Consider the following 26,597-nt stretch of genomic DNA (forward strand, 5'->3'; position numbering starts at 1 on the left):
AACCTACACTCCTAGTCTCTTAATGTAGATAATATCACTTGTTCAAAAAAAAAAAAAAAAAAATTCTCCCCCTACATAACTAACCACTGTGGCCTCTTGTGGCTCGCACGTGACTTTTAATCTATGGGGTTGGTCATTCGAATTTTCGTGCAATCGGGTGTGCATGCTATCTTAGCTAATTAACCAAGGACCAATTTGGAAACACATTTTTAGAAAACTTTTATGCTAAGTAGAAGCCATTCTATTTAGAGTACATTATAATTATTTAGAAAAATGCAAATTCTTCTTAAAAAAAAAAAAAAAAAAAAAACACTTGCAATGGTTCTTAAAGGAAGCATATAATCCATAAAACACTTCAGGTGTTTTTTCAACTCAAAAGTACTTTTATCTTCTTTTTTTCAAACATCTTAGCTAATTAACCAAGGATCCATTTGGAAATACATTTTTAGAAAACTTTTATGCTAAGTAGAAGCCATTCTAAAGAGTACATTATAATTATTTAAAAAAATGCAAATTCTTCTTAAAAAAAAAACATTTGCACTTCTTGAAGAAAGCAAACAATTCAAAAAGTATTGCAGGTGTTTTTTTCCACTCTAAAGTACTTTTAGCTCTTCTTTTTTTTCAAACACTACAAGAAGTACTTGATGTGATCTAATAGTGTTTTCTATTATTTAAATGTATTTCTAAAAGGGTATCTAAACTTACGTATGCTTGAGAAAGAGAATTTAATTTGTTATACTTCACAAGAATGAGATTTTGAATTTATATGAGACTGTACGACTACTCGTCAACAGACTTAGCCTACAATGAAAAATTTGTCCAAGTAATTAACGGGCGTTGACGGATTGTGACGGTTTCAAGTTGGATGGACCAAATTGGATGCAATTGAAAATATAATAAAAAGTCAAACTTTTACAATTTAAGAGTTATCATTCATTTTGACAAAATTATGCAAAGGGGAGCGTTGCTACCAAAATTATAACACATAACCAAGGATATATCGCCTATTAGTATCTCTCACTTCGTGTGATATACCCTCGGTTGTACGACTACCCTATAATCCCGCCAATAAAATTAGGTATGAACCGTATGAAGTTGTAGGGTTTCAAAGGAAACCTCGAGCTCATATAGGTTACAAGTTGAGAACAGGCGCACAAGAAATTGATTACTTACAGGAAAAAAATCAAGTTCAGTTTATATATGAAAAAAAAAAAAAAAAAAAAAAACATTGTTACAACAACTGTAAATCAAGAAGATTTATTCAAGAAAAGCGGAAAAAAAAAAAAAAAGGAAATTACACATCTCTTGATACAGATCAACTAAAAGCATACTAAATATCATTCACCTAAAACATGACCCAAATTTTTGCTCAAAGAATGAAAAAAGTAGCTAAAAGTGTATTGAGTGAGGCGATTTTCCTTACAAAGTTCTACATCACAGCTTCTGTCAGCCTCACCATGAAGCGATTCATCTTAGCCGCCTCCAGAACAATCCACGACGACTCAAACAACTCATGGAAGAACTCTGCACCGATCTCCTGAGCTGCATTTCTGAATGCGATTCCAAATGCATTTCCTTGAACCGCTCCAAGTCTAGGCTTCCCACAAACGCCAACTATCAACACCTTTTTAGGCTCTTGTGCCAAGCAAGCACAAACCAGAGGCTTCATTCGAGCTCCCTTCTCTCTCAGACCGTCCATCAGGAAATAGCAGAATTTTGTCAATGCCTGAGGGTACCCCAATAATTTTGCATCCAACGAGTCTTCGAGTTTCACCCACCGAAATTTCCTTCCACTTCTTATGCAGCCTCTCTTGGTTATTGCCATGCTTCCTTGCCTTAGAATTGCCCTCTGGATCTTTATTGCTTGTTGCATTCCTCCTTTCAGCTTATCGAGATTGTTCATTGACAATGCATCATAAGCCATCCCAAACTCTTTGGAAGCACAAGAACCATCTGATGTCACATACGATTCAAGCAGTGCTGTAACTCCATACACCACATCTGCTGCAGATACCCTTGATCTGTAACCATGGAGCCGCAAAAAGCTCCTGTAGTAGAAATCAGTGAGTCCATATTCGGGTAAAAACCGTTCAAACTCCTCTTTCATCAGCTGTTTCACTTCTGTATCCATGTACCTATATTTTTGCTGGCAATCCACAAGCGAAAATCCCATCCTTGCAAGAAGAAGCTTGAGCTTCTTTATCCCATTGTCACTCCACGTCTTCAATTTAGTAGCAATGTACGAAGAACAAAGCATCGAATCGAATAAATTCCACTCCTGCAACAACATTAGCCTAGGCTCATCTTCGTACGTAATTCTAGAAGCCTGGGGCACGCGAATCTTCGTGCCGTCTTTGAGAGTCACATTAGTCACTGCCTCCAAATTCCCGGAACTGTTAATGTACTGCTCAAGCTCCATCACCGCAGCTTGGTACCTCTCATCCGTTAACCTCTCGTGCAAAAACTGATCCGTTAACGAAACGCAAGCCAACCAAAGCAACTCATTTGTGTTCTTCCTCAAAGAATGTGATAAATCATACATCAAACACCCTGAAGGCTTACCATGAAAAGTACCCAAATGATAATATTTCCTCTTCAGGTCCCGGAAAAGCTTAACTGGGTCGCTCTCCCGATCCACCCTTCTTCGCTTTCTCGACCCGTCACCATTTTCTTCTTCTTCCTCCCCACTCTGGCTGTCATCACCGTCACTGTCGCTATCCGATTCGGGGTCAAACTCATCATCACTATTCAAATCACTCGCATTTGCCAAAGCCGACACATCCTCAATGTCATACGCCAAATCAGCCTGCCCCTCATCATCCAAAGTATAAAGCACAACCACACGATCATTCTGGTCGCTCAGATTATGCAAATGAATCGGACGGTGGCTGTCAACCACGAAAACACGAGCCTTGGGAGACAAATTGAGGAGCTTCTTCAGGTCCCGGTGGCAGCCCCAATTGATCAAAAGTATCGAAACCGGGTTTTCGGACGAAGAACACAGATCCGGCCCTGTGTACTTGTGAATCTCCTGAAACGAAGAAACAGGGTAGCAAGCGTATCGAACCGAATCGGATTCGAGGACATGGAAGATGATTTTGAGGGCGCAGAGCGAGTCCACATCTGAAGTCGATGGAAATATCAGAAGAGGAGATTGAGACGACGCCGTTGCGGACTCACGGAGCCTCCGGTAGAAGGACTCCACAGTTGTCTCTCTCACCATGAGTTTGAAGAGTTTAATCTCAATTGGGCATAGAGATTTCAATATTTCAAAGCAAAAATCGAAGCTTTCTTATAAATCCCAATTCAGCGAAACCCTAATTTCAGCTATTTTAATACAATTTCTCAATTGGGTTCAAAGATTGCAGGGGGCGTGGGAATGTGTAAATCTAGAAATAGAAGTGAAAAATGAAAGGGGTTTTCTGCGTGGAAAGAAATGGAAGTTGTAAATCGAAGTGAAATACCTGAGATTTGTACGGATTCGAACACAGCAATCGGTTCCCTGTATTCGATTCAGCTATGGCGGACTGCCAATCCGAAATCGAGAGAGAGAGAGAGAGAGAGAGCTTTTCAGGTTTCAATTTTCAAAAATGAAAAATGTAATCTAACATTTTCGTCTGAGTTTCTTTAACGTAACTTTTTCAGCGAAATTTGAAGTTTGAAACGCGCGGCGAAATTTTGGCGCTCGATTGGGTTTTCTGGTTTGGTCTGTGGCGCGAGGATTGTATGCGAGCGCCCTTAGGGTGGTTGTCTGATTGAACGGTCAGGATTGAGTATTGACTGTTTTGTCTTTTTTCTTGTCGGCGGCTCGGACTCTAATGCAAATTATTATGTACTAAAAAGAAATTAGTTGGAAACAATCATGCCTGTGCCCCGCGGCACATGAGAGGTTTTTGCTCTCTATAAATTCAATAATGTAATCATAACATCTTTTTTATTTAGATGTTATATTTTGGCTTTTCGGCTCTCTTTATTATTCTCTATCTTTAAAAATCATGTTTGCATAATAATTACTAAATTCAAAATCGAACGTTAGTTGCACGCTTAAAATATTTATGATTAGCAGAAAGCACACATTTTATATGTATGAACAATATTGTGTATCAAAAGTGAGGGCAAAATAAGAAAAAAACGGGCACAAAGTTGACAAGGAAGGTTCTCTTAATAGAATAGATTTGTTTTACATAAAAATAAAAAAATAGAAACATTTTATGATATGGAAGTTATATTTTTTGTTGAGAGTTCTGAAAAAACGTATATAATTTAACTGTCGTCAAAAGAGTGGACTGAAATGTATTTAGCCCTTAAGAAGCTTCACCGGAGATTAGTGTTACCTTTTAATCAATCATTTCGCAATAAAACGCAGCATATATATGTCCACAAGAGAATGCATCCCAAGAAAACAAGACAAATATTGCTGGATGGTATATATTGAAATAGAATCAAAGAATCTGGTCTTTTCCAGGCATATATACTAAAGTTCAATTGGTAATTCAATCGCACAAGAACACACCTAAAACAGATGACCAAAACCCCAAAAAGATTAAATCTTTATTAATACAAAAATAACACACAAGCTCTGATAGATAAAAATGGATGCACTTTATAGAAGGTACTCCTCCCTCATGGACACAGGTCCCAGAGCCCTTAAGATATTTACAGGTCCAAACACCTTATAATTCACCCCACAAATTCGGAGATACGATTCAATCTCATTTTCTGCACCATGGAAAGCAGCAACTCTGCAAAATTTCAGTCCGAAAAAGAAAACAAAATGAGACATAAAAACCAGTGTTTGTATAAAAATGTGAGTAAAATGGTGACTAGTGACATACCCTGGCACTGTCATTGGAACCCTGCTTCCTTGCATCTTGGTAAGACGGCTGAGAAGGAGTCCCTGGTACTTTTCCCGCCCTCTCCTCCCGCACTTTGTTGAATATATGAGTGAAACCATCAGCTGATGCCGGGTCATTCTCATCCCACTCGCCAAATTTGGGAACAGCAGCACCTTTCTCAGGCTGCCACATAAAAACAGAAAACATACTCAAGACCAAGACTTGACAAAGATATTGCATCAGTATAAAAAGTTAACTACAGGAACAATCATTTCAAAAACAATGGGTTCTTACCGCAGCAAAACTTTTTCGAATGATGCTTGATCATCAGTCAAAACAAGTTTTTGGGACCATATCTTTTTACTGTAATTACGAATAAATATGGAAAAACAGACAACAGCTTGGCAAGTTTATATGGATATGAGGAAGAAAATTTACACTTTCATCGCGAGGTTTGAGGCGGGATCTTGCAGGAGTGCCATGGCTACTTTCATATGGCGCCTTTCCTTCCCAGGAGGGTGAATCTCTTCCTGAGACCCTTGCATTGCGATGGAGAGGTGAACGTTCAACGCTGTTCTCAGACCCAGCACTTGGTCGTGCAGGTCTTCGATGGGTTTCACCAGAACTAACCCCACGGCCTCTGTTAGGTTGATGTGCTGATTCACCAGAAGTTCTGCGCTGAGCTGGGGAGTTGGCAAATCTTAGGTCATTATCCTCCCTGCTTCTTCTCCGTTCATGTACTGGTTTTTCCTGTTCCGGTCTAACTTTTGGAGGAGATGATGCAGATGTGTCAGAGAGGATGTCTGGATTCTCTTCGGGGTCATTTGGATTAATCATCTTTCCCCCAACACCAGTTCGACCCTTACGGGCCTTATCAAAATAGGCAGTGTAAGGAACACTGTCTTGGCTTTCCCAATTGCCAAACTTTGGTACATGTGAACGTTGCTGCCACAATAAGAAAATATTGTCATGCTAGTGCCTCTACTATTTCCATCAATCAATACATTTCAATACATCAAGTAGCATTATATGATGTATATAAGACCTCTTCTATAAACAGGGTCATTGAATGGGTGAGTTAAAGTAAGCAGACGGAACCATTGAACAGAAACGAGGACCAAAATTTCAAACATGAATTGGACAAGCATGACAGGCTGTTCTATGTGACCACAACTTGACCTTGCTTAACTACATTACAACAAACTTTCAAATACGCACAGTTAGAACAGATCAGGGAAGAAAAGGACATTCAAAATCTATTGCAACTCCCTAAACCTTCTCAAAGCAACGCAAAAGAGATACTTCTTCAACAAGCTTTGCTTGCATTCAAAGAATGAGGTAACAGATGGTGACCACTCTTTTGTCAGGTGAGACAGTTATGCATTTTCTCGAAGGCATGCTTTGGACATCTTCCCTGAACATGTTTCTATTTCTATCACAAGCGTCCTAAAAAAGCGAGGGCAGGAAATGGGTGGACGATTAAATGCCCATGGAAATTATTCAAATGAACATATGCCAAATGATATACCAAATGACACGTACAAATATACCACCTCTACTATTGTCCAACTGCCACAAGATTGTTTGGTTTAGACTGCATAAATATGCCTTTCTAGTTTCTAACAAAAATTACATCAACCCAAAGCAACATCAAACCCGAATTCCTTTAAATTCAATGGTATTATAGACTATCTTGGCACAACCAAGATCAAGCCAATAGTTTCAATTCTCTTTAAACGCAACAAATGAAGGATAGCTTATCCAACGTAGTCATGTTGTAACTCAACACTATAAAATTCATCGAAACAAATGAATTTCTCTACCCACATAATAAACAATGAAGACTCAGAAGCCAGAGAATTTCAAATGCGATTATGCAAACAAGAAGTAAGGCGAGAAAATTTTTATCCAAGAACATATTATCAAACATATAACACACACAAGTTTTCAATTACCTCCTAGCACTAAAAATTTCAATAAAGATACCATAAAACATCAGAAGTTTCAACTTCCAAGAATCAAAACATCGGAGCCGTGTGCATCATTGTTTAAGCATAGTGCAACATCAACTGGACTACACTAGACCGCTCATCCCCATTACAATCTTCTGCTTCATGACCCCCAAACAAGAACTCGGCAACACAAACTCAGTACAACTATTACGCAAAATAACAAAATCTAGGACTCCAGTTCACCCAAGCACAATTCTTTTCAATGTTAATTCAACCATATCAGCAAAAAAAATGCAAGAATTCTTCTTTCTTGTTCGATGTAATTATCGAACATATATCATATACACAAGCTGAAATGTAGATTAATAGGAATGATAAAAAGCACTCTGATTGAGCACCCTAAACTCCCCAATGACAGAACCCAGATCAATATCACATAAAGTGTGCAACTTTACATTTCAACAAGCTTTCAAATCAAACGTTATTGCTCATCAGAAATTAAATTAGTAAACTTTCAATCCCAATTCATATATTCCATTCCAATTCCCTACATAGTAGAAATTTTCCAAAATTAGAATAAAAAATCAGATAAAGCTCATATTTTTCTAGAATTCAAAAAAATAAAGCACAAAAAACCCAAAAAGATTGGGAACTTACTGCCATTTTTCTGTCCACCAGATTTAGAAAAACCCCAGCAAATTAATGTCAGTGTAGAACTCCTGGACCAAAACCCTCCACGAATATGGCAACCCCAAAAGCTCCTCCCCGAAACCCTTCAACGAAGCACCAAGAGAGAGAGGAATTATTTGAGAGACAGAGAGAGAGGATGAGGGTGTAGAAAGAGAAAGGAAATATTTCTAGAGGGTTTTATCAACCATTGACGGACGCTACCCGTCATGTTTGACCATTCTCTCTGTGTGAAAGTCTCTGCTTCTTCTCTGTTCAAAGTTCAAACATCTCTCTCAGCGAGTTAAGACTCCGTCTCTAGTTGCCATTTCTTCAATTTTACGTGAAATGCTATTGGTTTATAATATATGCTCTTTTTTATTATTCCCTGTATAATTCAAATTATATATTGCTACAGTTTTCACTCATCAAATTTTGATAGTGGGATATGTTTTACTGTTCTCTCGTTCAAGCTGTGCTAGTGAGAGTGGTTCATACATGCATGATTAATTGTGAGTTTTTTTAACTGGAATTTGGCATTTCTTTATCAGTTTGAAGCGATTTTACATTGTGTTAACGACAGTCGTTTATGCATAAATTCTAAAAAAGAGTATATAGCTTTGACTTGTTATAGGTCGGTAATGCATGCTGCTTATGGGCATTTGTTTTTCATTGTTGTACGTGTTTTACTACTCTTTAAAGTGAAATTATTGATAATAATCCATACGTATCTAATTAATTGTTAAAGTTATTTTTAATGATGACTGAAATAATTAGCAAAAATGAAATGATTACAAATTGTTGATGCAATGTGAAATTCATTCATACAAACATTGCATAATCAACAGACTAACCATCACAAACAGATTAAAAACGAGTGACCTTAGCATTATTTTTAATTTTATAATTTAGTGCGTATGTGTTTTGTTGATTGTCTTTTTCTATTTTTTATCGATGTGTTTTATTGAGCGTCTTGTTTTTGTTAGGAAATTTAATTGTGCTCCATTTGGAGTGCCTACCCCGTTTAGTTTACGAAAAAGAAAATATATGGTCGTCGTTTTGGAGATAAACGTGGTTAGTTTTAGTGGCGGCTAACATTAAATTGTAATCGTGAAAGAGCCTCAACTGAAAATATCAAGGCTTGTTTGCTTGTCGGTTTCTGTGGAAACATTTGCTCGTGACTCCTCTTTTTTGTCTTCTTTTCAATTTTTTGGTTTAATTTTTTTAAAAGTCATAGTATTGTTAATATATTAGAATTTTTAATCGTAGCTTATAATTTTCTTGATTTAGTTCACACTATAATCACTGTTTTGTTTGATTGAGAGTCTAAATTCTATATCATGGAAGTAAAATTTATCCGTAAAACGTTTAAATAATCTCAAGCTACTTCGATTATTATAAACTGACTTGAATTGAGTACACGCATATTTTAGTATATGGTGTGTCGAAATTAACTATTTATGTATATAATATTGAGAGTATTGATCTTGTGTCAGAGAAACAATTGACCTTATATATATTTATAGATAATTGGACTACTCTTTGTATTGTCAATTGATTTTACAGTGGGTATCAAAGCAGGTTGTCCCGTATGTGAAGCCCAACTGCCACACATTACTCACATCTTCCGATTTGTGTTGTCCATGTGCTAGGTTTGAAAATTTCTTATACGTGAGGGGGTGTATTGAAAGTATCAATTCCACATGGAAGAAATGAGAGACTTTACATGTGCTTATAAGTAATTGAACTCCTTCCTATATTACTAATTAATTTTACGGTAAAACCACAGCTTTTTTCACTAGTGCAACTGTCTCTGTGCTGACGCAGTAAGTGTTGCTAAGCGTGCGGTGAGATGCACTAGCTTAAATTAGGTGATTCATATTTTAATCCCATAGAAAGTTCTTCCAAAGACAAAGTCCATAAACTGTCCGTGGTCGCTGCCGCTCAGTAGACATTATGCACTACCAATTTAATTACATTCTAAAATACAAAATTAAATATTGGCACTACAAAATACACAATTAAATTTGTATCTTAAGTTTTGCTTATATAAACTATAAATCGTATAAATAATACTTAACTAGGTAGGGTTATGAACTTATGCGTCTTCTGGAAGGCCAATTTGCCAACTAATTAAGTTTTAATTTAATTAACAATTGGGTTGTTTTATAAAAGAAGAGCAGGAATAAAGCCTTTATTCAAAACTCAACTTGTCAAAACCAAATGCCCAGGTTGACATGAAGTATTGATTTGGTACTGAGATGTTTTTATAAAAAGTGGGTATAAAAAAAAGTTACGCTCAAAATGGTGTTGGTAAACACTTAAAAACAACTTATTTTCACAGTTTTGGGTGAAAAAAAGCTGAAAACATGAAGTAGCAAACATGAGTTTATTCTTATAGCATAGCAGAAGTAGTTTTTTTTCAAAACACATTAATACCAAATCAGCCCGAAGAAACCTGGTTCAAAACTTGAAGGAAAACAGCTTTATAGAGAAGAAAATATTCTAGGCCTGACTGAGAAGAAAGTATTCTTGCATGTACATTTTGAACGGATATGCAAGAGGACACGAAAATCTTTACTCAAAAATCTCTCGTATGTAAGACTTTCATATTTAAATTCACTTCAGACTCATACTAATGAATCAAGCTAATTGTGGGCTTCAAAACAACAAAAGCAACACTGCACCGATACATTCTCGCACTCTAAATTTGTCGTCTTTGTATTGTAGGTGACTAGTCATTTGGATTAATGTTGATAATTTTGCTCCTTTGTTAGGTTGGCACTAAATGACCAACCACATAATAAATGGTGCAGCTTTTGTATGATTGTAGAGGCCTTTTGCATAAAGATAGCCTTTTGGAATAACGGCCAGATAATTGCCCAATCTTTTTCCCAATGATAGAAAAAAGCTTTCATGAACTTTTCTCTCTCCCATCTCCCAACTCTTATGAAGTTTTTTTTTTCTTTAAACAAACGATATTATCTACATTAAGGGGGAGAGATATGAGTTTTGTCTCATAATATGCTAGCAATAATGTAGTTCAAATTCGTCTTTGGCGATAATAGAACCAAAGACCTCTCATTTACAAGTGAAGAAGAATATCACTAGACCCTAGTATTAAGTGATCGCTCGTATTAAATACAAAACCCTCATTACTTTAATTAATTAATCCACTAGTTTATATTTCTTCATACACTTCGTATAGAAAGCCTGTTGTATACGATTATACTATACATACATGCTTAAGATGATTGTTGAAATATATTATACATTTTCAAGGAACAATGTTCAAACATTTCTCTCAACGAGTTAAGACTCCATCTCTAGTTGCCATTTCTTCAATTTTACATGAAATGCTATTGGTTGATAATATATGCTCTTTTTATTATCCCCTGTATAATTCAAATTATATATTGCTACATTTTTCGCTTATCAAATTTTGATAGTGGGATATGTTTTACTCCTCTCATTCAATCTGTGCTAGTAAGAATGGTTCATGCATGCATGAAATTTTACATTGTGGTAACGGCAATCGTTCATGCACGAATAATAAAAAAGAAGCATATTGCTTTGACAAGTTATAGGCTGGTGACACATAGTGGTTATGGGCATTGGTTTTTCAGTGCGCTATGTGTTTTACTACTCTTTAAAGCAGAGTTACCTATAATTGTCTATGCGTGTCTGATTGATTGTTGAAGTCATTGTTCATGATGAGTGCAACAACTAGTAAAAATGAACATACAAAAATGACGTAGTTACAAGCTGTTGATGCAGTGTGAAAAGTTATTGACTACAATTTGAAATCCAACCACATCAACATAACATAATCAACGACTAACAATTACAAATATATTGATGACTAGTGATTTTAGCGTTTTTTTTTTTTTTGGTATGTATGTGTTTTATCGATTGTCATTTTCTATTTTTGATCGATGTGTTTTATTGATCGTCTTGTTTCAGGAATTTAATTGTGTCCATTTGGAGTCTCTAGACTCTCCACCCCGTTTAGTTTACGAAAAAGAAAGTTTTTGGTCGTCATTTTGTAAGGAGGTTTGAAGATAAACGTGGTTAGTATTAGTGATGTCCTCTAAGTACGTGTCTCCTACATGTCTCATATGTAATTATTTGATATGTGTCCACTTACTTAACAAGAACTTAACACTGTTAAATTTTATTATTTTGTGTTTAAAAAATATTATTTAGACTTAATTTCTTCCACAATCTTCTGACTACCTGAAATCGACGAGATTGACGCCACCAAGGCACCCACCGGCCTTGACGCCACCACTTCCGATCTTTTCACCGATGTTGGCGTCACTCCATCTCCTCTTTCTTTGTCTCCCTTTGTTTGCTTCTCCATCCTCCTCTATTTTGTCCCAAACAATCGCACTCTCTCCAACTGAAATCGACGACACCGACTTCGATTCGAAGGCCTGCAAGATTTCGACCACCTATGTGGTGGATATGGTGGGAGATGGAAAAACAAACAGGAGAGACAAAAAAGGAGGACGAGGAGAGAGAATGGAGGACAGAGAGGTAAACGGAGATTGGAATTAAAAATGGCGCCGGCGACGGAAGATTGGCCTGAATCAGTGGAGACTTCGAGTAGGTGGTTGTCAATGGGTGCAGAATCAGTGTGTATTCTTACCAACGACGACCACGATACTTGATATGAGGAGGCTAGGTCATGGAGATGTGGGGTGGTTGCCGATGATGTGTTGGATTGGGGCTAAGGAGGTTGTGGTATTGGAGGGGAGGAAGAAGGTCATGACTCACAGTGGTAGGTTTTTATTGTTTTGAATTGTTATTGGCACTCCAAATTTTCTATATTTAAAAATAAAAATATTTAAAAATACACTTGTGAGAAGTGTATAATGAAATTTTTGGAATTCTAATAACACTTCCTTTATTTTATTGTTGATGTTTTTATTTTATTTTTGGAGAATTGTTATTGGCACTTCAAAAATCTTATTCTACACTCCAAACTTTCTATATTTAGAAAGAAAAATACACTTGTGAGAAGTGTAGAATGAGATTTTTGGAATGCTAATAACATTTCTCTATTTTTATATATTAAATTTAACAGTATTAAGTTTTAGTTAAGTAGATGGACACATGTCAAGTAATTAGAGGTAAGACATGTATGAGACACGTACTTAGGGGACAGCAGGCCCACGGCCCAACTGAAAATATCAAAGCTTGTTTGCTTGTCGGTTTCTGTGGAAACATTTTCTCATGACTCTTCTTTTTTGTCTTCTTCTCAATTTTTTGCTTTAATTTCTTTAAAAGTCATATTATTGTTAATATATTAGAATTTTTACTCGTAGCTTATAATTTTTTTGATTTAATTCACACTATAATCCCTCTTTTGTTTGATTGAGAGTCTAAGTTCTACATTATGGAAGTAAAATTTATGCATAAAACGTTTAAATAATCTCGAGCTACTTCGATTATTATAAACGGATTTGAATTGGGTACACGTACATTTTAGTATATGGTGTGTTGAAATTAACTATTTATGTATAGAATGTTAAGAGTATTGATCTTGTATCGGAGAAACAAGTGATCTTACATAGGCTTATAGATAGTTGGACCACTTTTCGTATTGCCAATTAATTTTATGGTAGAATCTCAACTTTATTTTGAGTATAGAGCATGTTGTCCCGTGTGTGAAGCCCAATAGCCACATGACTCACGCCTTTTGATTGGTGTTGTCCACGTGCTATGATTGAAAATTTCTCACACACATGAGGGAGTGTATTGAAAGTATCAATTCCACATAAAAGAAATGAGAAACCTTGCATATACTTATTAAGTAGTTGAATTCCTTCCTATATTATTAATTAATTTTATTGTAAAACTTCAACTTTTTTCATTAACTCAACTGTCTATGTGGTGACGCAGTACGTGTTCCTAAGCGTGAGGTGAGATGCACAAGCTTAAATGAGGTGATTCATATTTTAATCCCGTAGAAAGTTATTCCAAAGACAAAAGTCCATAAACTGTCCGTGGTAGCTGGTGCTTAGCAGACATTATGCACTACCAATTTTATTTCTAAAATACAAAATTAAATATTGGTACTACAAAATACACAATTAAATTTGTATCTTAAGTTTTGCTTATATAAACTATAAATCGTATAAATAATACTTAACTAGGTAGGGTTATGAACTTATGCGTCTTCTGGAAAGACCAATTTACCAACTAATTAAGTTTTAATTTAATTAACAATTGGGTTGTTTTATAAAAGAAGAGCAGGAATAAAGTCTTTAGGCCATCTCCAACCAAAGGCTGGCCAGATGGCTCATTTTAGCCATTTGGCTCTCTAAGATATTAATATTTGAATGAATAGTACATGACCATATTTGCCTCCGTCTCCAACCGAGGGCTATAGGGCTTGTTTTAGCCTGTCATAAAAAATCGTCTCCAACTGAGAGTCAAAGGGCTATAGGGCCAAACATAATTTATTATTTAAATTTAAATACTACAATAACTTAAATTCAAATTCAACAACAACTTAAATTTTAAAACTACAACTTATATTTAAAAACTGCAATGGTAACTAGCCCAAAAAACCAAAAATATTAGAACTTAAATTTAATGAATGGTTTAGGTATTTGTAGAAAAAAAAAATAGAATTTTTAAGAATTTAAAAAAAAAAAGGCCCAAAAAACCCAAAAAAAAAAAAAATATTGAATATAACGGCTAGTTAGCTAGCCGTTGGATTCAAATTTTTGTTTAAGCATTCCTGTCGATTATAACCGACATGATTGCTCTATTTTCTGGCCAACCATGGGCCGGACGGCTGGCTCCCTTCGGCCCTTTGGACCTTTCTGATTCCGTGGGGCCCACGAGCTCTCTGCCCTAGTCCTCGGTTGGAGATGGTTTTTGGGCTATTTTTGACCCTTTGGCCCACTAGACTCTTCGGTTAGAGATGATCTTATTCAAAACTCAACTTGTCAAAACCAAATCCCCCAGTTTTTTTTTTTTTTTTTTTTGGAAACTAAACCAAATGCCCAAGTTGACATGAAGAAACCTGGTTCAAAACTTGAAAGAAAACAGCTTTATAGAGAAGAAAGTATTCTAGGCCTGACTGTGAAGAAAGTATTCTTGCATGTACACTTTGAACGGACATGCAAGAGGACACGAAAGTCTTTACTCAAAAATCTTTCGTATGTAAGACTTGCAGATTCAAATTCACTTCAGGCCCACACTAACGAGTCAAGGTAATTGTGGGCTTCAAAACAACAAAAGCAACACTGCACCGATACATTCTCGCAGTCTAAATTTGTCATCTTTGTATTGTAGGTGACTAGAGTCATTTGAATTAGGCCATCTCCAATCGAAGGGTTCAGAGGGCCGAAAATAGCTCAAAAACTGTTTCCAACCGAGGGCTAGGCCAGAGGGCTTTGAAATCTGAGAGGGCCCCACGGAATCCCAAAGGGCCAAAAGGCTAGAGGGCTGGCCATTTTTTTTTTTTTTCTTATGTTGGATTTCCTGTCAATTATAGCCGACAAGAATACATTGTATGACTAATATAAATGTATTACTATCGGTTATAACCGACAATAATACATTTATACTAAATAATACAAATGTATTCCTGTCGGTTATAACTGACATGAATTCTTTGAATATTTTTTTTAACAGTTTTATTATTATTTTTTATTTACAAAAATTTTCCTATAACTTCTATTTTTCATATATTTTTTTTAAATTCTAAGTTTTTCCTATAACTTTTATTTTACAAATTTGTTTCATTTTTTTTTAAATTTCATTTTTTCCTATAACTTCTATTTCACAAAATTTGTTTCATTTTGTTTTAAATTCTATTTTTTTTCCTATAACTTCTATTTCACAAAATTTGTTTCATATTTTTTTTTAATTCTATTTTTTTCTATAACTTCCTAAGCCATTATACAACATTAAATTAAATTAAGTAACATGAAACAATATTAATAACATTAACCAACATAAAAATTATACAACATAAAAAAAAACATTTAACAACATGAAACTTAAACAACATTTAAGTTGTAGTTTTTAAATAATAAATTATGTTTGGCCTTATGACCCTTTCGCTCTCGGTTGGAGACGTTTTTTTGTGACAGGGCTAAAACGAGCCCTCTGGCCCTCAGGCCCTCAGTTGGAGACGGATGCAAATATGACCCTGTACTGTTCATTAAAATATTAATATCTTGAAAAATATTGGAGGGCCAGAGGGCTAAAACGAGCCCTCTGGCCAACCCTGGTTGGAGATGGCCTTAATGTTGATAATTTTGCTCGTTAGTTAGGTTGGCACTAAATGACCAACCACATAATAAATGGTGCAGCTTTTGTATGATTGTAGAGGCCTTTTGCATAAAGATAGCCTTTTGGAATAACGGCCAGATAATTACCCAATCTTTTTCCCAACGAGAGCGCACCAATCTTTCATTAACTTTTCTTTCTCCCATCTCCCAACTCTTATGAAGTTTTTTTTTTTTTTTTTTTCCTTTAAACAAACGATATTATCTATACTAAGGAGAATAGAGGTGAGAATATGATTCAAATTCGTCTTTGACGAGAATAGAATTTAAGACCTCTCACTTGAAAATGAATACCATTAGACCGTAGTACTACGTGGACATTCTTATAAAGTTTATATTAAATACAAAATCCTCATTACTTTAATTAATTAATCCTCTAGTTTATATTTCTTCATACACTTCGTATAGAAAGCCTGTTGTATACGATTGTACTATACATACATATGTTGTTGAGATATATTATACATTTTCAAGGAACAATGTTGTTTTTTTTTTTTTTTTTTTTTTTTTTCCAAAAGGAACAATGTTGTTATATCATCGTCTCATAGGACGAGAAAAATCAAAATGACCAATAATAAGTTATTCAGTCGCATTGAAATGTTTACGATCTGTCTGGAATCTCGGATCGAAAAAGTTATGTGGATGATAGTAACCAAAGAACCCCAGTTTTATGCTTGTGGGCACAGCATAGTTAGACCATTGGACATTTTAACAATGTGATGGACATGTCCAAATCCGCCGAAACTTCTACATGGACCCTCTTCTCTTGGATTTTCAAGGGAATACCAATATATGTGACAAATTTAGACCACAAAAAATTCATATATGTGACAAAATAGTGGCTTGGTTGCATGTCAAAGTATAGGTTAGTTTTGCTTTTCTCAAAAAGGGGACCAGCTAAGGTATTTTAGTCTTATTTTGACTATTATAGTATGATTTATCAACATTATAAATTAAACTTAAAATGTACCGTGTAAAATATAAACTTGAAATTTGTCTCTCATCACTAACACATCCTGTGATGTTTATGCTTCAGTAGCAAGAAGTTCGAACTTCTCAGTTCTCAGTCCTGACCAAAAAAAGTTCTCAGTTCTCTTCTCAAGAGTCAAAGTCAAGCTGTTACGTTCTCCAAAAAAAAAAAAAAAAAAAAAAAAAAAGGTCAAGCTGTTACAGTTTCTACCCACAATAGCAAGTACGGTCAATATCCTCTCTCCCACCTCTTCCCCGAAAACCCCGCTCCCCCTGCTAAGAGCTACAGAACAAAGAAAATAAGAAAACCATCTTTATTTTTTATTTATTTTTTTTGTGTGTGCCTTCAATTACACTTCAAGTTCTTTGCTTTTGACTGTGCAAAACACTTTACTTTTGCAAATAAACCAATTTACACCGCTTAGTCAGATAAAAGGTCACCAACATTAACAAATTGGGTTTCTGCTGAAAGCGTCTTCCTGTCTGACATTTTCCTAAAAATGCATAGATCTGTGTCCTCAAACCAAGCTGCTTTTTAAGACCATGGATCTATGACTCTTCCTGCTCAGAAATGAAGCTGCTTTTCTGAGAAGCAGTTCCAATTCCATCACAAGCCGAGCAAAAAAGAAGCAGATAAAGATGATTCAGCTGTTGTTCGTAGTGCTTTTCGCCGAGGGGGTAGTGGCGTTCCTTATGCTGGTGAAAATTGGGCCGTTGAGGGAGCTGGTGATAAAGAGCTTGGATCAGGTAAAAATGGGCAAGGGTCCAGCCACGGTAAAAACGATTGCAGGGACCATGTCTGTGATTTTAATCTCGAGCTTCATCAGCATTGTGAAGATCCAGAACAAAGGTGTGAAGCTTGGAACTATGTCGCCGATGGATCAGGTTCTGTGGAGGACCCACCTGCTTGAAGCTTCATTGATGGGTGTGTTTTCTGAATCCTGCTCTTTTTTTTCCTGGTAGTTTTGATTGCTGTGTTTTCTTACTGTTTAGGGATTCTTCTCTTAGAACTTGATGAATGTTTTGCATTTCTAAGTTATGAGTTTTGTGTGTTAGTTTAGAATTCTGATTGAGTGTGTGGAGTATGTGAGTACAGCAAGAAAAAGTAAAAGTTGTGTAACAAAATTAGTTTTGTTGGGTTCTGTTGAGAAAAAAGGATTGTTAGATGGATGAATCGCTCACGAAAAGGGGAACCTATTGATTCTCTCCCAATTAGTTGGACCTTGATTCCCCCTACGCTCTACAGATGTACCATCCAGTGATTACGTGAATTGAAAGAATGGCTATGAAAACTTGGTATTGCTTCGTTGGAGTACGTATAAAAAGATAGGCAATCTGGTAACAAAAGGTCTAGGAATTCGTCTACTAGTACGTTTTCAATACAGTTGTAGATTTATACGTGAGAATCTCTCATTAGAATGATAAAGCTTGATCCTATTCCGACCTAGCATTGGGAACAGCAAAGGCATAAGAACAAGGAAACTGAAGCTTATACAACAACAACAACAACAACAATGCCTTGTCCCACATTCCCACTAAGTGGGGTCAGTTGTATGAATCCTAGAATGCCACTGCGCTCGGTTTTGTGCTAGTCTTCCCAGTAATTGAAGCTTGTACTCTTCTAAATTATAATATAATTTGGTCTTGACTTGAAATCATAGTAGCTCTCAAGATGATATCTTGTTTGTTTGCGAAAATAATATCGTTTGGGGGGAGGGGGGAAAGAATGTCAATTAAGTGTTTGAATACATATGTGTTTCCTTTTCTTTTCCTTTTGCGTTCTCTTCTCTGACTAAAATTTAAGCTGTAGTTGGTAGGTAATCCTATACTTCCGCTTTATTAACCATCAGTCGAAATACAAAAGTAAAATATATGAATTTTTTTTCTTTCTACATTTTGTAACTTGAATCCAACATCTTAAGATATAAAATTTTGCCTTCAAAATGCATACGCTGTGGTAGTACGTTCGGATTTTCCTGTTTCAGTGAAATTAATTCCATTGAATTTTCTTATTCGCTGTAAATACCTGTTAAAGCTATATCACTGTTTTTCATCTAATTTCCTCTGCACTAGCTTAATGATAATCAAGTATTTCCATGCATTTATCTTCTAGGATGTGATATGTATCATACTTATCTATGTGCCGCACAAGGAGTACTTTAGTGCAAAATCAAATTACATTGACTTGAATCATGAAGTTCGCCTAAGTTTTATCCTCATAATTTACAGTTTGACCATCATCAATGTGGATGACACGATATTATCCATTCATTAGTAAAAATTTCACTTTGGCTTCATAAAACCACCATCTGTCATATATGTGGTTGGCTACAGGTTTCTTTCCTGTTCTCTTTTATGGTTAAATGATGCAAACCTGGCTTATGGTTGGACAGTCGGTGCATTATGTCCTTACATGGGAAGTTAGTAATCTGGTTTACGAGCCGCTCTTCATTCCTTGTGGTTGCTGCTAGTCCAGCCTCACTGGCCTTGTACACTCAGCAGTCACTTATCATGTTCTGAAGAAGACGCATTTACTTTTGCCCAAAAAAGGAATGCTTAAGTTGATTATATGGTCTTCTTGGGCGAGTGGAAGTAGTGATTCGTGTACGGTGTCTGCTCTGCGATTAATGTCGGAACTTCTGTTTGTATTCCAGTGGATGATCCTTTCTATTCCTGATTGCCCGCATTTGGTCGTACTTGCAGGTTTTACCCTATTTCTTGGATTCATAATTGATCGGATGCACCATTATCTCAGTAAGCTAATTGGATTGAGGAGTAGTGTGGGAGCTTCAAAAGAAGAACTTGACAGGCTTCAAAAAGAGACGATGCAACTTAAAAAACAGGAAGAGAAAGCTTCCCAAGAAGTCAAGCAGCTGCAAGCCAAAATCTCAACTCTCACAGAGGATTTGAAGAAGCTGAAATTGGAATGTGCGGAGAAGGATAAAAGCGTTGAAACTGCCGAATGCCATGTTGCTTCCCTCCAGAAACAAGCTGCAGATCTACTTCTCGAATATGATCGCTTGTTGGAAGACAACCAAAATCTTCAGAATCAGTCTCTAGGTTATAGGAGCTGAGGTAATTTTGAAACACAGCCGAAGCTTGAACTTTGAGAATGATTTTGCTTACAGGTGATGTTCTGGTCTAACATCTCCTGCCGGAAATGGTCATTATTTGGTCCTTCATGACGGAAAGGTGGCGGAGTATCTCATTTTTCCCGGTGGTGTTGAAAATTTTGTAATTCTCATGAAGTTAGAATATTCACTCTGTCCATCTTTTTGCTTTAGTTCAAGATGCATTTGAATTTGTTAAAGCAATTTGATAAATTTTCTTTGCTCGAAGGAATGTTCGAATACATGTCAATGGCTGCAGTACCCAAAACTTCATCAAAATCAAGCCTTTTAAAGATATATGCATGTGTGGATTTGCCCAACTACAAAAGCCCTACTTTTGAACATGCTAGAAGTGCACTCACAAGAGACACCAAATCGGGTTCAAAGCCACTGCTCTGCGTATCTACCAGCATTTCGACTGCACGCCCTGCGAAACCATTTTGAGCAAAGCCGGATATCAAAGCACCCCAAGAAATAGTATTCTTGTAAGGCATCATATCCAACAGTCGAGAAGCTAGCTCAAGATGTCCGTTCTTCGCACATGTATGCACAAGGCTGGTTTGAACCATAACATCCATACGAAGACCTCTCCGATTCATAAACCCATGAACGGAAGTTTCCAAAAACAAAAAACCCATGAACGTAAAGACTCCGTCTCAAGTCCCCAAGATTTGCACAAGCCTGCACCAACCCCATCAAATTCGATTCCCTCACGTTGCATGCCTCTAAACATCTCAACTGCTTCTATTGGCTTCCCAATTTGTGTTCAAGTCCAAAAGACACATATTCCAATGCGTATCATATCTAAATTCTCTGGAAAGACGTTACTAATTTAGTTAGTATCTTATTTTCTATTCAAATATAGGATATTGCCAGAGTTTGAATAGAAAATGTGGGGTATTGTTGGAACTTGAGTGGGACCCTTGTCCCACACTTCCCATACACTTTGTCTACTTCATCTTTATAAGTGAGTTCACTCACTTATTGCTTGAAAGGAATTGAGCCAAAACCATGGAACTTGGGTATTGGGATATATATATATATAAGCAGTTACATACATCTCTTCTGAAATGATAAGCATGAACAATCATTATATATATGGCAGTAATATCAAAATAAACTCGAGAATACGCGATGGAACACTTTACGGGCGGAAACAATATCCCCAATACGTGCGTACGATGCCATGAGTCGAGCACTGGAGCTTCTATCGGCGGCAATACTAATCAATATTATAAGAGCATGGACTTTGGCTATGGAGGTCTTATCGGTGCAGGATAAGAGGAGAGCTCTGAGGGGGGTTAGCCATGGAAGTAACTGCATCTATGCATGGGAAGCTAAAACTTCAAACTCTGCTAATTGCTTAACAGGTTACTGTTTACAGCCGTTGCAAAAAGAGGGATGATTGTTTCCTATTTTTTTTTTTTTTTTTTTTTTTTTTGCAATTTCTTTGATTGTCTTCGACATATGTATATCAACACTCATTTGTATTTCTCACACATCTTCTTAATTTCTAGCCGTCTTGATCGAATGAATTGAAGAGAATCAAATGACATATATTAACAAGGGGAATGTAAAAAGTTAAAAAAAGGTGTGTGAATATCACACCCTATATTAAAAATTTCAATTCATGAGATTTGAGCTCCTTATTTATGAAACTTAAAATTGAGACCTCTTATTTAGAGCATTTTCACCCGTTGGTGGAAGCCAACGGTAAACGTAACAATGTTGCCCTTCAACACAAAAAATCCTATCCAGCAATCCAAGGGCAAGTGGTGGGTCAACCACTGCCAACCCACAAGCCAGACCTACAATAATACTATGTGCAAATTCATTAGACCGTAGTATTAAGTGAAAATTCTTACAATAATACTAGAGCTATGGTGGTGGCCAAGAGAAGGTTGAAATATCTCTATGAGTTTTTCGGCTTCCAAAAAAGTGGATTGTCGTAATCAAGCAATCAGCTGATCTCATTTTAAAAAGAAAAAAAAAAATTCTTGCAACATAAACTATTTTGCCATTATATTATCTAAATTAATTGTTTTTACATTAGAATGAGACATTTGGGATTTTGGTGATGGCAATTTGGATAAAAATTTGCATATGGTGTTTGAACTTTTTATTTTTATTTTTTTTATATGGTGTTTGAACTATCGAAGGCAAATTTGTTCTTGACCAAGCCATAAATTCTGTTTGGCTTAAATTTGTTTGGTTGGAATTAGGAATTCAAACTTGGTGCAGGGAGATAGAAACTAGAAAGGGTTCGTCTTAGAACTTGAATCTCCTTGGTGCTCTCGGCTCTCCTTCTTTTTATAGACACATGACTCAAGAGTTTTCAGTTTCTTTGCTCCCAAGCAACCCTCGATTCCTTTGAGCATAAACTTTGGAGAATTATTTAGTTTGACTTTTCTTCTAATCAGTCTTATGTGAATATTACAGCTACCAACATTCTGTGAAGCCACAGCTCTGCACGCAGAACAAGCTCTTGGTGAGTACTCGGATCAAGCCATGGATGATCAATCAGACGGCGGAGAAGGCAACGCCGGAAAAAACCCGAAGCTGCCGGTCCCTGCGAAGCGCAACATCCTCATCACAAGCGCCTTGCCCTATGTCACCAACATCCCTCGCCTTGGCACCATCAGTGGCTGTGAGTATAATTTCCGCTCTCTCGTTGCTTGTTTTGGTTTCGGTTTGTATTATCTAATCAGATAATATTTGGCACCATTTTTCGTAAGGGGTTCGAGACCTCTTGGCACCATTTTTACAAGCAAGTTTCCCTCAAAAAATAAAAAATCAAAGAATACTTGGCTCGTTACATGTATCCAGAAACTTTTTTCTTTCCGTGAATTTCATGACTAGTTTGTGCATATGTGTGAGACTTTGACGTTTTATGAAAGATTAGCGTGATGCAGGTGTTGGAAGTGCGGATGTTTACGCTCGATACTGTCTCCTTCGAGGGTACATTGTGATATGTATATGTGGGACTGATGAGTATGGGACTGCAACTGAGACAAAAGCTAAGGACGAAAATTGTACTCCGCAGAAAATTTGTGACAAGTTGTAACAAAAGTTTGGAGGTTTAGCTTTTTCGGATAGTGAATAGCAGTATGAACCTTTTACTAATTATGGAGCTTAATTGGTTTTGTAGATATCATGAAATTCATAAACAGGTCTACGAATGGTTTGATATAAGTTTTGATAAATTCGGGCGCACGTCAACTCCTCAACATACTGAAATTTGCCAATCTATTTTCAAGAAACTTATGGAGAACGGATACTTTTCCGAAAACACAACTCAGCAGGTATATACATATCACTTTCCTGCTTGCTTAAGTGAAAATTTTGTTTCTAAATGGTTTTGAATTTCGAGATCCAGCTGTTTTGTGAAACATGCGATCATTTCTTGGCTGATCGGCTAGTGGAAGGCACTTGCCTAATGCTAGACTGCGGTTATGATTCTGCATGAGGAGATCAGTGTGATAAGTGTAGAAAGCTGTTGAATCCAACTGAGCTTAAGGATCCTAGATGTAAATGTTCAGCCTTTGAGATTTCATACTTCATTACAGTTAATTTTGTTAGGATTTAGTCGAAAATACTAACATCTTCTTTCCTGGTTTTGCACTTGAAACTGTAATCAACACGTATGTCAGGGACGGCCATATATACATAAGATGTGTTGTGCCTTGGCCCGTTCGTTAGTGCGGAACCGAGATTCAGATTACAACCTCACCAAAATCACACACAGTTGAATAGTTTAAAATACAAGAAATAAAGACACAGAGGAATTTACGAGGTTCGGCAAAAACCTGCCTACGTCCTCGGAGAGATATTGCTCTTCACTATGAGAATAACAGTACAAGTATACATGAGTTAAATTGACATAACCCAATCCCATATCCCTTGTACACCCACTCACAGAATTTTCCCAAGAGCCTCACTCTACCCCAAGAGTTCTTTCACAAGAGATCTTTCACTCTAGCTCTCTTGATTTCTCTCACCCATGCCCATGGTAGAGCTAAATGCTCACACCATCTCTTTTGGATGCTTTCCTTCTCTCATCCGTGCACATGTTTTGCCAAATGCTCTCACCATTTTATGCTTTTCTTAATCCAAGCTTTCTCCCACAAAACATGGCTTTGAAAAAGCCACAAAACATGGCTTTGAAAAAACCACAAAACATGGCTTTGAAAAAAGCCACAAAACATGGCACTAATTTGGCCACTATCCAACAAGATGAACCACTTATTTCTAAAGCTTCCATTGCTGAAGGAAAAATTGGACGAATTTATCAATGACCAGTCAGTTGCAGGATCTTGGAGCCTGAACGCTATACAAACTACATATGCATGGGTTAGAGGAGGACTTAAGTGGCACTGTACCACGAGGGACCTTAAGTGGGGTGTTCCGGTTCCACTTGAAAATTTTGAGGATAAGGTTAGCACTTAATTTATGTAACTATTGCTGATTTTCCCTTTGTTAAAGTTCAGTTGTTCACTAGAAATTTACACGCTGGTAAACTTTTTTCTTTCCCAATATTTTGATATGCTTAGGTTTTTCATGTATGGTTTGATGCGCCTATCGGTTACATATCCATCACTTCTTGCTACATGCCCGATTGGGAGAAGTGGTGGAAGAACCGAGAAAATGTTGAGCTGTACCAATTCATGGACAAGGACAATGTCCCATTCCACACAGTAACGGTTTCATCTCATCTACCTGAACTTTGTAACTTTATAACTTTGTATTTTGTTCCCGAAATGTTTAGTTGCAGTACACTTTGATTCCAGGTTATGTTTCCATGTATGCTTCTTGGAACCGGAGAGAATTGGACACTGATGAAGAGCATTAGTGTTACAGAATACATGATGCATGAAACAGGTAAGTTCGCCTGAGAATATGCGATGATCTTCACAAAAGTTTGATTATTTAAAGTTTCACAGGTAATTTCTATATTTTCATTTTCTATCATTGATTTATGCAGGGAAGTTTTCCAAGGGTAGGGGAATAAGAATTTTCAGCAATGATGTGCAAGAAACAAACATTCCCTCGGAAGTGTGGCGATATTATTTGCTAGCTAACCGGCCAGAGGTAAGTTGTTTTTTTTTTTTCTGCTGCTGCTGGTGATTTTGCAGTTCTTAGGTTGTACTTGGTTATTACTTAATTATCTGTTTCCTTAACCATGATTGGGTCTCAGACACGTTTTTTATGTGGGCAGACTTACAAGTAAAACTAAAAGCTGAGTTGCTGAATAATTTGGGAAATTTCATTAACCGAGTATTGAGCTTCATTGCAAAACCTCAAGGTCAGTAATCTGCCAAACCAAGAACTTTGAGGTTCTTGATTTGCTTGTGTTTTTAAGATAAGTTCGAAACTTTTAATCACATTTCTGTTTTTACTTGTTATATCATGTATCACATTCTTTTTTTTGTTCTTCCATCACCATACCACAATCAAATTGCATTTTGGCATTCATGTAAACTTTCACCTTTTCCTGCAGGACAAGGATATGGATCTATTATTCCTGACGGTTCTCGGGCGGAGAGAATCGGTACTAGTCTCTCAATTCCTTTTTGCACTATCTTGTTTTACTAAGAAGTTACATTATATCACAATCGGCGACATGTATAGGTCAAGCTAAAGCAAGCACTGAAAATTGCAATGAGCGTATCCAGTGAAGGCAATGCATATTTGCAAGTAAGCTCATAAAATCTCAGTTTTTCTTCTTTGAGTTATCAATCGTTCAAGAATAAAGGTTTCCAATATCTAATGCAGGAGAGCAAGTTCTGGCGACTTTACAAACAGGATCAAGCTTCCTGCTCTCTTGTCATCAAAACTTCTGCAGGACTCATTTACCTTCTCGCGTGCTTGCTGGAACCTTTCATGCCTTCATTTTCTCTCAAGGTGGGGAAAATATGTCTTGCATCGAGTATGATTAAGGACAAACAAAATACTTCACTCAATATTTACCACCGTGGTATTAATTTTTGCTTTTCATGTCCAACAGGTGCTAAAGCAGCTCAATTTGCCAACCGAAAATCAGTTTTCGCTTTGCGATAAGGATGTTGAAAGGGCAAGAAAGCCTTGGGAAATATTACCTGCTGGTCACAAGATTGGGACACCAGAGCCTTCGTTCAAAGAATTGGTAATACATATGTATAATCTTCTATATCCATCTTTTCGGTTTTCGAAGTGTAATATAATTGTTTTCGACATCTTGTTTCGCAGAAAGATGAAGATGTGGAGTTCTTTAGGAAAAAGTTTCGCAGAAAGATGAAGATGTGGAGTTCTTTAGGAAGAAGTTTTTTGGAAGTCAAGCTGAAAGGGTTGCTAAGGGAGAAGCTAAAGCAAAGAAAATGGCTGAGATATTGGATGAAACAAAAAATTGACTTCTGAATTGGACAATATGTTTGCAATCTACATACGTAAAGGAAATGAGAATTTCTAGTATCCACCGATGTATAATATACATTATATTTGTAGCCATTGAACTTTTTGCAGCATGTTTAAGGCTCCATTTAATCAGTGCATGTCATACAACGGAACATAATAAAATTTTAAAAAAGATTTTTATAGTATACACTTCAACACTTAATTTCACCCAAAGCATACATGTCACGCACCGCACTTCTCTTAAGAAAAAAAAGGCGAAACGAAGAGGGTTAAAATCACTAGGCAAATAAAAAGAGAGGAACCTCAAAACGAGGGGTGTGGTAAAACTTGGAACCACTGGCAGAACAACTCGGAAAATAAAAA

At 36.5% G+C, this 26,597-nt stretch overlaps 3 protein-coding genes and 1 pseudogene across 3 annotated transcripts; 2 read left to right on the top strand and 2 right to left on the bottom strand.

Moving 5' to 3' along the window:
* Positions 1 to 1,340: 1,340 nt before the first annotated feature.
* LOC137727345 (uncharacterized) lies at positions 1,341 to 3,450 on the bottom strand. Its single transcript, XM_068466211.1, has one exon. It carries the CDS (start codon positions 3,221 to 3,223, stop codon positions 1,430 to 1,432), a length of 1,794 nt encoding a protein of 597 aa, XP_068322312.1. The 5' UTR covers positions 3,224 to 3,450; the 3' UTR covers positions 1,341 to 1,429.
* A 962-nt stretch (positions 3,451 to 4,412) lies between these two features.
* LOC137729104 (RPM1-interacting protein 4-like) lies at positions 4,413 to 7,768 on the bottom strand. Its single transcript, XM_068467932.1, has 4 exons — positions 7,445 to 7,768; positions 5,274 to 5,780; positions 4,836 to 5,018; positions 4,413 to 4,742 (listed from the first exon to the last, which is right to left on the bottom strand). Exons 1-4 carry the CDS (start codon positions 7,448 to 7,450, stop codon positions 4,713 to 4,715), a joined length of 726 nt encoding a protein of 241 aa, XP_068324033.1. The 5' UTR covers positions 7,451 to 7,768; the 3' UTR covers positions 4,413 to 4,712.
* A 9,308-nt stretch (positions 7,769 to 17,076) lies between these two features.
* On the top strand, positions 17,077 to 20,072 carry LOC137729640 (uncharacterized). Its single transcript, XM_068468634.1, has 2 exons — positions 17,077 to 17,659; positions 19,438 to 20,072. The coding sequence occupies exons 1-2, from the start codon at positions 17,374 to 17,376 to the stop codon at positions 19,806 to 19,808; spliced, it is 657 nt and encodes a 218-aa protein (XP_068324735.1). The 5' UTR covers positions 17,077 to 17,373; the 3' UTR covers positions 19,809 to 20,072.
* A 2,280-nt stretch (positions 20,073 to 22,352) lies between these two features.
* On the top strand, positions 22,353 to 26,230 carry LOC137728352 (probable methionine--tRNA ligase; annotated as a pseudogene).
* The last annotated feature ends 367 nt before the right edge of the window (positions 26,231 to 26,597 follow it).

This window comes from Pyrus communis, chromosome 3, assembly GCF_963583255.1.
Source record: "Pyrus communis chromosome 3, drPyrComm1.1, whole genome shotgun sequence".
NCBI classification, from domain to species: Eukaryota; Viridiplantae; Streptophyta; class Magnoliopsida; order Rosales; family Rosaceae; genus Pyrus; species Pyrus communis.